At 37.4% G+C, this 12,769-nt stretch overlaps 1 protein-coding gene across 3 annotated transcripts in view; it reads right to left on the bottom strand.

Moving 5' to 3' along the window:
- The window catches only part of PDE4B (phosphodiesterase 4B), a 593,994-nt gene that overhangs the window by 390,965 nt on the left and 190,260 nt on the right, over positions 1–12,769 (bottom strand). The window contains exon 1 of one of the 3 annotated variants that reach the window (XM_027113999.1): positions 7,929–8,339. The exons of the other annotated variants lie outside the window; for them this stretch is intronic. Within the exon in view, the coding sequence (XP_026969800.1) occupies positions 7,929–8,164 (236 nt within the window). The 5' untranslated portion in view covers positions 8,165–8,339. Of the gene's footprint in view, positions 1–7,928; positions 8,340–12,769 lie in introns of those variants that run through there. 3 annotated transcript variants of the gene reach the window in all.

Below are 12,769 nucleotides of genomic sequence, written 5' to 3'. Positions count from 1 at the left end.
TCACAAAATACAGTTTGAAAGCAGTTTTCCTTAAAGCCACAATACTCCTACCCCTTTATTTCCAATCTGTGTAATTTGCAGAAGTTGGAGTTGTGAGGGGTATAGGGAGGAGGAGGGGGGCAAGCCGGGCCTGTCAGGGGTGCATGCCGAGTGACAAGTGTTCTTTTCCACAAAAGGTCAAGAGAAGTAGTCATTCGTATTCTCCCTCAAAGAGAAAATGTCTAAGTTCTAGCAAGAAGCAATCTGAGAAGGTCAACAAATTACTTTTATTTTGTTAACTTAAAGTACACAGTGGGATTCAAACATATCTCTGTCAAACAAATTACTAGGAGTGACAGAGGTCCCAACCTCTCAATTCAGAAAAAAATGAGACAGCACCAAGTGAAAATTTTCACTCCTGAGGATGTCTCTTCTAGAATACAGGTTTATTAATTCACAATTTCCTCACTCTGCAAGTCATGGACTCTTACTTCCAAGTTCCCCGGGGAAATTCTATCAAAAGCTCAGTGTCAATATTTTTTAGATGCTGCGTCAGTGGGAAAATATCGATAATTAAGCATTCTAATATATAATATGCAGATATGTTAAAGGCCAAATAACAAATATATTCCTCTGTACAACACTTCCACTGAGACAGTTAAGAGATATGTAGAGCTTCCCTGAGCTGAAACACCTGCTGCGCTGTTTGATACATGAAGAACACTGAAATAAATAACTGTACAGTACTACAGACAAATATTTACAGCACTACAGGCTAGGTAATATGATTTGTACACAGTGGCTTAATTAAATAGGCTACCATGTAAAACACTTAGCCTCTAGTGAGATATTGTAATTAAACCTGTATCTACAGTATCATAGAACACAAAATAGAAAGCAAGTTAGAGTAGCCCTACTGGCAGAAAGGGAACACAACTATTAAGAGATGGATGAAGTAAGGATGCTTGTAGAGTATCAACTAAGCTTCCTTTTCTCCTCCTTCATAACAGGCTAAAGGAAAGTGCTATAAGAATAAGGAACAGAACATAGGAACAATATTCATTTTTTCTTTTATTTTTTATCAAATATTTACCAAGCGCCAGCCTTTCTTTAGGTGCCTGGGATATAGTAAACAAGACAGAATCCCTGCCCTCATGCAATTCTGCTGGGTTGGTATACAATAGAAGAGAAAAACAACGTAACAAAGAAGCATGTCTTTTCCAGTAATGTATTTCCAGGTAATGATAAGACCCAAGAAGATAAATAAAGCAGAACAAGGGGCAAAAAAGGGAAAGGTGCTTTTTTAGACAGAGGGGTCAGCAGAAGCCTCTCTAGCAAGTGATATTTGAGTAGAAGCCCGAATAGAAGTGAGAGAGTGAGCCACGTCAACATCTAGGGAGCTAGACTTCCAGGCAGAAGCAATACTAAGTGTAAGGTCCCGGAAGTGGAAACATGCAAGGCTGTTGAACAGAAAGGAGGCTAACGTGGCTGGAGAATAGGAGATGAGGTCACAGGTAGCATGGAGCCAGATAATGTAGGGCCCTGTAAATCATGGCAAGCACTTTAGGTTCTTTTCTGGGAATCATTTAAATGCCTCAAGTATAATGTTGCTGACGTCTTGACAGTGATGGTAGAGAAGGAAGCACCATAAACATCCAAGTAGAAAAACTAGGAGACAACAAAAGAAGGAAGAATGGGAAAAGAAAGCAAATGGAATTTCACAAAAGGGCTTAGACTTTAGCAGTTGGGCAGCAGGCATGCCTGCTGGGCCACCTTCCGGTGTGTGTCCTGGGGGGTTGTCATCATTACTTTACAAAGCCCTTTTTCCAGTAAGTATTTTTAAAATCCAATATATTGAAGACTTGCGGACACTAAAAGGCCAGGAAAATACCATTTATAGACTTGCATTACTGAGAAAATGCTTGCTCTGATTAAAGCAGTAGAATCACGCTATGAGGCATAGATTTCCACTGGCATTGAGTTCAGACTGTGGACTAAAATAATCTTTGTAAAAAACTCACCAGGATTATACACAAAACACAACACAAAGCACGCCTAGTAAATGAAGACTGAGCTACTAGGTTTTCCCCAGATGCACCCATCCTCCCAAGCACCTTCGCTAAGATTGATACATTTGGAAGTAGTGCATCAACTAGAACTATGCACAGCATCATGCTGGAGGTGATAAATGCAAGGGGTACCAAATTTACATACTTCCCTCCCAGTTTCCATAAACCATAATTTAAGTCATAAAGAATGTCATAAGCAGTTTTCAATGTTTTGGGATATACACAATAATTAGAAGTCATTATCTCTCAAATGCACATTCTCCCTTTTCCCCCTCCTTCTAATCCTCTCATCTTCCAATCCACTCTCCACAATGGAGTGCAAAACATCGTTCCAAAGTAAAAGCTATTTATGGCAATCCCCTTCTCACAACCTTGCAGTGGCTCCCCACTGATGATGGAATAAAGCCCCAAGTTCATGACATTGGAAGCCCTAGGGTATGGCTGCAATCTATAGGCAGAGTCTGACTTCCTATCTCTCCCACCTTGCACTTCAGGCTGTAACTCCAATGAACTTTGCTCACCTTCCCCCACACTCTGAGTCAAATCCCAACTCAGCCCCTTATTTGCCGTGTAATCCTGGGCAAATTACTTGTTGTCCCTGTGCTTCATTCATTTTCTGATAAAATGGAACTAACAGTATATAACTCATGGGCCTTTTATAGCACAAAATAAGCGAATATATTTAAAACAATGCCAGATGCATTTTTAGCGCCAAAATAAGTGTGAGCTATTATTACTGTTATTTGCTGATGGAATTTTCCTATTATTGTTTCTTGGCAAAAAAAAAAAAAAATGCCCTCCTGCCCACTCTTCAAAAACTCCTATTCATTCTACAAATGTCATCTCCTCTCCAAACCTTCCCCAACACATTGACTCACTTTCTAGTGGTATTTATTTCTTCTGCTGCTCTTATGACAAGTTGAGTGTTATTCTTCAACAGCATTATTTATACACTATTGATTAATTATTAATGCATAAGTGTGTCTTCCGGGGGTATATGCATTCTTTGAAGGCAAGTGCTCTTTCTCATTTTGTATCTCCCAGAGTAGGGCCCAGAGCATAGTGGGCTCTCAACAAATGTTTCGTTCAATCAAATGTTGAATCAGTAAATATTTAAAGACAGATATTTCTCAAAAAAATGTCCAGGGCTTCCCTGGTGGCGCAGTGGTTGAGAGTCCGCCTGCCGATGCAGGGGACACGGGTTCATGCCCCGGTCCGGGAAGATCCCACATGCCACAGAGCGGCTGGGCCCGTGAGCCATGGCCGCTGAGCCTGCGTGTCTGGAGCCTGTGCTCTGCAACGGGAGAGGCCACAACAGCGAGAGGCCCACGTACCACAAAAAAATAAAATAAAATAAAAAAATGTCCAATACTGCTAGGAAATAATTCAAGGAAATTTAAGAATAACACAATGCACAGATTTAGTAGATTTAGTTAACAAACTAGGACTAAATTGTGTAAGACAGTAAATGTGCTTAAAGGTTCAGAGAAAGGTTAAGCATATACTATTCATCACTTTCATTTTACTCTTCTCCAGTTATTCTAGCTTTGTCTTGTCAGGGGTAAGCTCCTTTAGAGTATGAACTATGCCTTTTAATACTTTTGTGGTCAAATATGAGGCACAAAAGTGCACATTTCATGAACCTTTGATAAAATGAGGAAATATTTCCAAGGTACAGGTAGAACTAAATGGGGAAAAGGAAGAAAAACCTAAGTCTTCTTTCTAATACTAACTCTGAAAGCATACTGTCCTCTGTGAAGCATATACCATGCGCAAGCAGGGACAGACAGACAGAGTGGTGCTCACCAATCCATCTGCTCTTCAAGAGCAGTGTGGGGGCTTCCCTAGTGGCGCAGTGGTTGAAAGTCCGCCTGCCGATGCAGGGGACACGGGTTCGTGCCCCGGTCTGGGAAGATCCCACATGCCGCGGAGGGGCTGGGCCCATGAGCCATGGCTGCTGAGCCTGCGCGTCCGGAGCCTGTGCTCCGCAACGGGAGATGCCACAACAGTGAGAGGCCCGCGTACCGCAAAAAAAAAAAAAAAAAAAAGAGCAGTGTGGTAGGCCTGGGATGTACTGAGGACCATCACCAGTAGCTTCCGTCACAGAGCATCATGCTGCTTGCTGATAATGGAGGACAACTGATGACTGAGGTTGGAACGTGAGCAAAGGAGAGAAGGTTGACAAGGCTGAACACCATGTGGTAAGTGCCAGTCAAGAACAAGCAGGCCCCATAAGACAAGGAAGATAAGGCTATGTCTCAGGAGTCATCACCCCTGATTTGGGGCTAGGGATCAATAATATGTCGACCTTAAGGACTCTGGCATTAATTTCCCCACTCATCAAAGCTCAACATTCCACTGACACTTTGCAGTGTAGGATATGTTTTTTATCTATATTGTCTCATTTCAGCTAACGTGGAGTTTGGTGTCCACTTCTTGGTTTCAGAATTCAAAGAAGAAATTAGAAATTTGGGATAATGGTACAGAGTCAAAATAATCATTAATGGAGTAGAAATACTTGGAAGAAGCTAAAGCAATTCAGAACATTTTTATATCTGCAGCAAGCAACATTAAAAAGAACACAAATTTAGAGTATTCTTATCCCCCAAATGAAACTTAAATGAGATAATACATGTGAATATTCTAGTAAAGAACCTAAAATATAGTAGATGTTGGAATCCATGCTGATCGTATCAGCATTTTTTACTTTTCTTGCTCACAGCAGTGCTCAATTATACATGATGAGTGAAAAAAAAATCCTGGGACTGGTTAATAATGATCTTTATTTTCATGCAAGTTCTTATAAATTTTTTCTTTATATCCATTGAAGACCCCAAAAATTACATATATATATATATATAAAAATAATACATATATAATTCAATACCTGGACTATGAAGTAGTAAGACTGTGTACTAAGTGAGGTTATAGAACTGCTTTCTCCAGAGTCTTAAAAATAGGCCAGATTCCCATATGTCAAAGATGGAGCAATTGTGGTCCTGCCCAAGGGTAAAAGGAAGCAATGAGATAATCACCCAAATTCCTTCCAGATTTAGGATTGCGTAAATACTCTGATTAGCGACAACACATTGAATATTTACTATTTGTCAGATATTTTAAAAATAATCCCAGAGTCAGTATTTCACAAGTGTTTCTTAAATCTTCTACCATTAATCCACACTTCATCATAACTTGGGTTTTCAAAACCAGAACTACACATTCATCTGACCAACATATGAAATCTACAAATAACTGAAGATAAAAAAAAAATGTTCAGTGGGTTTAGATATAAACTGCATCCTCTGCATTGTTTAGCTTCATCATGAAAATTACTTTAATTTCAATGCTGGAATCAAAACAATCCAGTCTTCTTAAAAGATATCTACTGTAAAGTAATAACATGTTTTTGGAGACTTCTAAGTGCATATCTTGGAATTTCTAACTTAAATGCAAGGTTTGGAAAATACCAATTGTTGATCGTGAAAGAATGGTTACATTTCATCATGACGAAGAGGCAAAAATAAAGTACTTATGCTCTTATTTCCTCGTGTAAATTACATATGATGCTTAAAAACAGGAGCACATAATTTTTAGGATTAGTGAAGAAGTCATTCAAATACATATGTGCGTATTTTATGAAAAGAAATTTTCATTGAATGTTTCATGAAAATAAATTTGAAAAATATTAAACATGCACTCAGATAAAACAACAGAAATAAATATAAATATAGACTTAGGAGTTAAAACAAACTGTGATACAACTTTTCTAAGAAACAGAAGAAGAAGAGTGTGTGAGTTGGTAGGTAAAAACGGGTGAAAATGAATCATGGTCATAATTAAAGTTATTTTATAAGTTTGGTGGTTAGTGGATTCTTTAAACCTATATTATGGTACATCATACTAAAGTCATGTGTTTTGTTTTTTAGCAATTTGCAGAAAATTTTTTTTAACTTAGCTGGAAAAAGATCACTTTAATAGCATAAGTTACCTCAAATACCATTTAATTGTTCTTTGTGTAATGCGCTGCAAGAAAACTTGTATAATGCAGGGGTGAAATTGGCTCTTTAGTCATTTTAAAATTTGGGTTCTTTTGAAAAGAAAAAATTCAGTATTTATAGCTCTACCTTCCTAGCACATCAAAAATCTGTTCTAAATAAAAGAAAGGTCATGTTATTATATTCAGGAACTCTACAATAAGGAAATATTACCAAGGTTTTATGAAGATTTACCACTATCTGAAAATCAGTTATTTAAAATTAAGTATCCTTCTTGTCAAATTATTAACCCAACTAGTAAAACATATGAGTCTATTATCTAAGTATAAGTTTTCTCACCTTTATTCCTTTTATGAGAACTAATTAACAATATACCTATATACCTTCTCCTATTCAGTTACACTACTTAGCAAACTATGTGAAAATACACACACATTAGGGGTGGGGTAAATCATGAGACAGAAGACTTCCTCAAATCACTACATACTTATATATAAACCTTCTATTTATTAAATGCTACCACTGGTAGGTGTTGAAAAACTAACCACGTGGACTCTACAAATATGAGATTACAATTAAATAATAAGATTTAACTCATCAAAAAGATGACCAAAAAATGTTCCCCAATAAAGCAATTATGTGAACAACAGTGCATTGTCAGAAAACAAAAATAACCATATCATTTTTAGCTAGGTAAAGTATGTGTACCGGCTTTAACATGTGGTGTCCATCAAAGGCAAGCTACATATTTCCAGGGGTAACTTGAATTTGCCAATATACTGTGCAGTAGATTAGGCAGACAAACATTTCAGACGAGTAAAAACACAGAATTCAAGTAAATATTAATTTCTGAAAACCAGATATCCTCAGTTTATAATGTTGGTTGGCAATCTAGTATGCAGTCAAAATCCCTGTGCTAGAAATGTCTTTAAGAGGTAATAGCTCCCTGCACTGCTATGGTCCCTGGTAAATAAAAATTATAGGTACTCAATTTTGAAAGGTATATTAATCTGAAAGAAAATATAACCTTCAAAGAAATCTGAAAAGGCCTACCAAAGTTTTAAAATTTCTTTTGTGCTTTTCCCTGTATTCGGTTATTATACCGGTTTAAGGAAGCTACTCTCTTGTACATAACATATATATTAAAGGTGGCAGCCTCAATACAGTTTTTACAGAGGGTTCTGGAATTTACTTGGGCATTCCCAAGTAAATTGGGAATTTATTTATTATTATCTATAAATTTTATGTCACTTCTTTACAACAAGAATTTCTTAAAGATAATAGCAATTTGAATCATAAATAAAATTAATTAACCATGTAATTTCAGAAGTGGGAACTTAGTTTTCCCTTGCCTTAAGTACTGTAAAGATAGAGGCGATAAATCAAAACCACTAGTTTACATACTACAAAAAATGGCAATGCTGTAAATTAAGTTTGACTTTATACATTGTCTCAAGAAATGAATCCAAACTAAGATTGAATCACTTATCCCTGTACCAAAAATATACTATTAAAAAACATCATCAACAACAACCGCAAGATACACACAAAAAAGTCAGCAATCACCTCAACAGAGATTAAACAAAAAAACTGAATTTTTATAACTCCTTCAATACTCGGTTGCCCTAGAATTAGCTAGGTGTTTTTTTTTAAAGCAGTAATTTTAAAGACTCTCTACAGTGAGAGGCTCATTTTATCTGGAAACAGCTAGTGGCACAGTGATATTAACGCACAGAGGACTATGTATTCTTCAGCTGACCTGCTCGCCATTCATCTCACACATGTGTTCTGTATTATGAACAAAATTCAAATGTCCTATTTGCTACATTTCTAAATCACTGTTGCTAATGAAAAGCTCTCCAGACACCTCCAAGTCCCATCTTACCACGTATGAGCCACAGTGAAGCGACGACGCTGCCGAATGCTTTTATTCACCAGCAACTTTCTGAAAAAGCATGGTGAGTTCCTTGGCGAACTGCGTGGAGAAATTTTAGGAGATGTAGGTCTGTTTCCCGGTAGTCTCGGAAGCTCAAGTTCTAAGTGCATTTGCTCCTTGAAAGTCTTTATGTAAACCTCAGATTCAAAAGCAGTAAGTTCTTTTGAAGAATCTTTTGCTGTCATGTCTTATATGGAGTGCTGGCTTTCACCATCCAAAACAAAAACCTCAAACATAGCAGAGACACAGCTGCAGGTTAGGAGGCTGGTAAGTCTGCAAACTGTTCTCAGTTTAATTTAGGAAGCTGTGGCTCCAGTGTAGGAGCTGCTTAGAGCAAGAACTGCATAATCGAAGAATGGCAAGTCAGCCTGTCACAAGGAGCTTTATCAGCCTGGCTTTGCCTCTGAAAATGCGCCAAAGTGCTTCCTATGTCAGTAGCCTCCTTGTGGATGAGGTCTGTCTGCAAGCTACACACTGACACTCGCTGAATTCATTCAGCTGAATATATCAACTCATGAAATATTCATGAGGGCTTCTGATAAATCCTTTGCATGTATTTTTTAAAAAAATCTTTTCAAACATGCTGCATCCACTAATGGATAGTAAGCAAAGCCCAGTCACCTATTTTTGTTTGCACAAAGAGCAGAACCAGAGCCCATCCAGCACGTGCGATGTTTAAAGTCTTCATTCAGAATTATCTTTCTCTGTAATGCACACAACAGTAACTCCACCTACCAAATGCTTATTGGCCCAGGACTATTTAAACAACTGCACTCTGTTTCCCCCTCAACAACACCCTCCATTGCCCAGATTTTCACATTTGTGAAGCCACGCTCATCATCAGTGAAAACATTAAATCAGGGATTGTCAAAAAGTCTAGCTAAAACAGCCCCCCCCCAAATTCCATTCCTGAATGAAAGAGCTGATTTGCTGAAGTTTTTTTTTTTCCCTCTCCCCTCCAAAAGATCCCAAACCACATCCCTATAGAAAGTGTCAGCTAACTGGAAAACATTAGATTTGGTTCATTCCCCTAAGGAATTTAAAGACTAATCTTTAATCCAATAAAAATTGCCCTCATTCTTCTGCTTAACTTCATTGTCCCTGAGGTGCCCACAGCAGCCACTCTCTGTTAGATGTAAAGTCACTTCTGAAAGTCAAAGTTCCCTAGAATGGAAATGGAGGTAACAACCAGGAGAGATGAATGCTCCCCGTCACACCTGCAGGGTCCAAAGTCAAGCATCATGCATGCGTGTGTGCACGCATGCACGTGCAGGTAGATGTACACAACAGTGTCTGTGTGTGGGTATCTTTACTTGCTAGTGCGTGTGTACTTGGTTCACAAGGGCATGCCAGTGAGACATATGGGCAGGGGAGTCCAAAAAAATGTCTCAAGTTCCAAATCAGATCATTGTAACCTGAAATATCATTTAGAAATATACTGGCATGCAGCTTCTACACTTTAAAAGAAGTAAAAAGAATATTTTAGTGCTCGAAGTGTACAGATGCTGTGAAATTCTGTACCTGCAATGTCTACTACTAGGGCCAGCCTGATCTCACACAAATTTGGCAAAACAGAACTGGGGCTAGTCAATGTGAGTGACAGTTCAGGAATGATTCACAGTAAGACTTCAGTGAAAAAGCAAGAAATTCATTTTTTCCTCTAAGGCGTGAGAACTTCCACCTTTATAAAATCATTTACATATGTCATATACTCTGGCTGAATATCTAAAGGGCTGAATAAGAGCAGACAATGACCTGTGTATAGGAAAAAATAAACCCCACTCTAGCCCTTGGGGGAAATGGTTTAAACTTAATAGGAAGGATTTAAACTCCAAGTTTACAGGTACTGCCTTGGAAGGATATAAGTATTGCAACAGTACCCTAAAATATATTATGAACAAAGGCAAAGTCATGGAATTTTAAAGTTTGAGTGAATCCCAGTAATCACCTTGTTTGGCTCCTGATTTTAAAGACAAGGAAACAGACATAGAGAACTTCAGTGACTTGTCCGAAGTCCTGTTTGTAGTTGACATTAGAGCAAAAGCTAAAACCAAGGCCTTCTGATTCCCAGTTGAATGTTCTTACGTTATACGATAAGAGAGGTCAACATAGTCATTTTGTCCAGCAAAGCCCTAGCACACGCACTTTATATATTTGAAGATATTTTAACTGCTCTATTTGAGAATAAATTGTTAGTAATGTCATGAGAGAAAATATAGTTAAAGCTATCTATTATTTACTGCATTATGAAAACAAAGCTAGGACTATCTTCCAACAATAATGGGATATAAAACTGGAATGTGAGAATATGTGAACCTGCCAATATTCAGAGTGACTTATTTGCAAAAAAATGAAATAGCAATTTGAAGTCTTATTCACTTTTTAAGGCTGCCAAAACACAATAAGCATTTTAGGGCTTTTTAAAAATAATGGCTCTCAAAATTATGGCAAATTTCACCACCCAGATTTAGTATGTGAACTGGGATTCAGATAAGGAAATGTTGACATAAACTTACCTAAAGCAGCATAGCGGTACTATTATAATTACTTTCTAATTCTTACTGTCAACTTACGTGACATTATGTGACACTTCACATTATTCTCTCTTTGCCTACTATGACAGCCAATGTCCCAGTTAAAGAAATTTTGAGAATCATCCTAAGAATTAGAATTCTCAAAAATATGTAAAGTCGGTTAATTCTACCTACTCTAAATAACATTTAGGAATACCAAAGACAGCTAATTGAAATACAAAACTTAAAAGATAACCAGACTGGGCTTCCCTGGTGGAGCAGTGGTTGAGAGTCTGCCTGCTGATGCAGGGGACACGGGTTCGTGCCCAGGTCCAGGAAGATCCCACATGCCGCAGAGCGGCTGGGCCTGTGAGATATGGCCGCTGGGTTGAGTCTTGTTCATTGAGTCTTGCTCATTTCTAGAACATGGAACAGAGTTTGGCACAGAGTGGATACTCACTAAATTTTGTAGACCGAATGCACGTTATTTTGCCCATTTTCCAATGAGAATATCAAGACACAAAATTGCATAGCATTTAAGGAGTTGATACTACACCAAGCTTTTTATAACAGAAGATACCTAATGAGACAGCAGAGGGAATGCAGGCTCCTAGGGTGGTCTAGTCATGTCACTAGAAGTATATGTTCACAAGTACTAAATGCTTTGAGTCTGAAGTTATCTGGCGTGTTATTTTTATACGATGATATGAAGGCTTCACTTTTATCCATATGATACAATTAATTACTCATCATTAGTAAACTGATGTTCCAGAAAGATCAGTTTTAGCCTTAACCACCTTCAGTGTCACCTGAATCCTAGAGAGGAAGTGGGAAGCCTGTACTCTAAATGCTTGAGCATGGTATCATAAAGTTCTCAGAGATTATCCTATTTAAGAAACAAAAACACTCCAGTGGCTCCACATTACACTCAGAGTAAGAGCAGAAGCCCACACAATGGCCTAATGTACTCCACAAGCACTGGATTCATCTCTCAGAATGTTTCATAGTATACCATAGTACATATTTTCATTTGTCTCCTGAACTAACCTATGAGCTCTCTAAGGACCTAAGCTATCAATATTTTACTTATCTTTGTATCTCCAGAGCCTGAGATTGCATCTTGATTGATTAGTATTTATTGATGGAAAATATGAATAGAAAATTAAGGTACTGCCCCAAATCATGTTCTCCTGTTAGTCTCAGATTTCTCTTTCTGTCTTGAAAGCTAGTTCAGTCAATATCCTAACTTCTTATACTTGATCTTACACAGGATTTCAAAATGAACTTCCTAAATCATAGCCATTTGGCTATGTTTTGCCATTTTAACTAGCATTTCTTTGTTCTTTAAAAAATTATTATTATCATTATCATCATTATTATATTATTATTAATATCCTCACTGCAATGCAAAAGCAGAATACCTATGCATTGCAATCTCTGTTCATTTGGTGGTATACAGGCAGGACAGACTTGCTATGCCCTCTCTTCATACTGCTTTCTGGTTTTGGCAGAGTAATTAGGTGCTTCTTTCACAAGGCACATTCTATGAAGGGAGACTGCAGAGACAAAAAAAAACTAAGGGAGCTCCTCTCTTTGTTTCTCAGGTCATTGTTAACATCAAGATATATTAGCAAGGATGAGTCAGATACCTATATGCAAGGAGAGAAACTCTTCCCTTGGTGTTTTAAAATCTGCATCAAAAGAGGGTACTCCAGTTCCCAAAGATAATACTAGCCTGTCAGCAAATTACCTTAAAGGGTGATTTCAAATGAATACGATATTAGGGACATATATGTTAAGTACAAAGGCACATTTGGGAAAACCTCTTTCTCTAAAATGAGCTTTCATCTTTTTGTTACTTTCCACCCTGTCAGCAGTCTTCTATGAAACATGTAAGAAAAAATGGTATAGTATTAATCTACAGTTTAAAATTTTAAATGTAAATAATTATCTCTGTAAGACCAATTAATTATGATACTACAGAGATCATAGAAAGAGTACAGCACACATGAAAATTAAGTCAAATTCATTCCACTGCTCTTAAAAAGAGAATAATTTTCAGGGATCCATTTTCTGTTTAAGTATACATTTGCAAGCTAAACAAAATTTTCCTAAATTAATATTTTAATTGCATGAGTCTAAAAAGGGTACAGAATACATATCAATATGGAAAATATTTCCAAAATAGTGGGTTAGATCAAGATTGGCTCACTTAATTTCAAGATTTGTTTACTTATTACACATTTTGTTAATTTTAGATCTATTCATATTAAATTT

The sequence above is a fragment of the Aethalodelphis obliquidens genome, unplaced genomic scaffold, assembly GCF_003676395.1.
Source record: "Aethalodelphis obliquidens isolate GAN/ISIS:26980383/991018 unplaced genomic scaffold, ASM367639v1 scaffold13, whole genome shotgun sequence".
In the NCBI taxonomy this organism is placed as follows: Eukaryota; Metazoa; Chordata; class Mammalia; order Artiodactyla; family Delphinidae; genus Aethalodelphis; species Aethalodelphis obliquidens.
The sequence above is the reverse complement of the archived record's forward strand: the minus strand, read 5'-3'. Positions and strand labels throughout refer to the sequence as shown.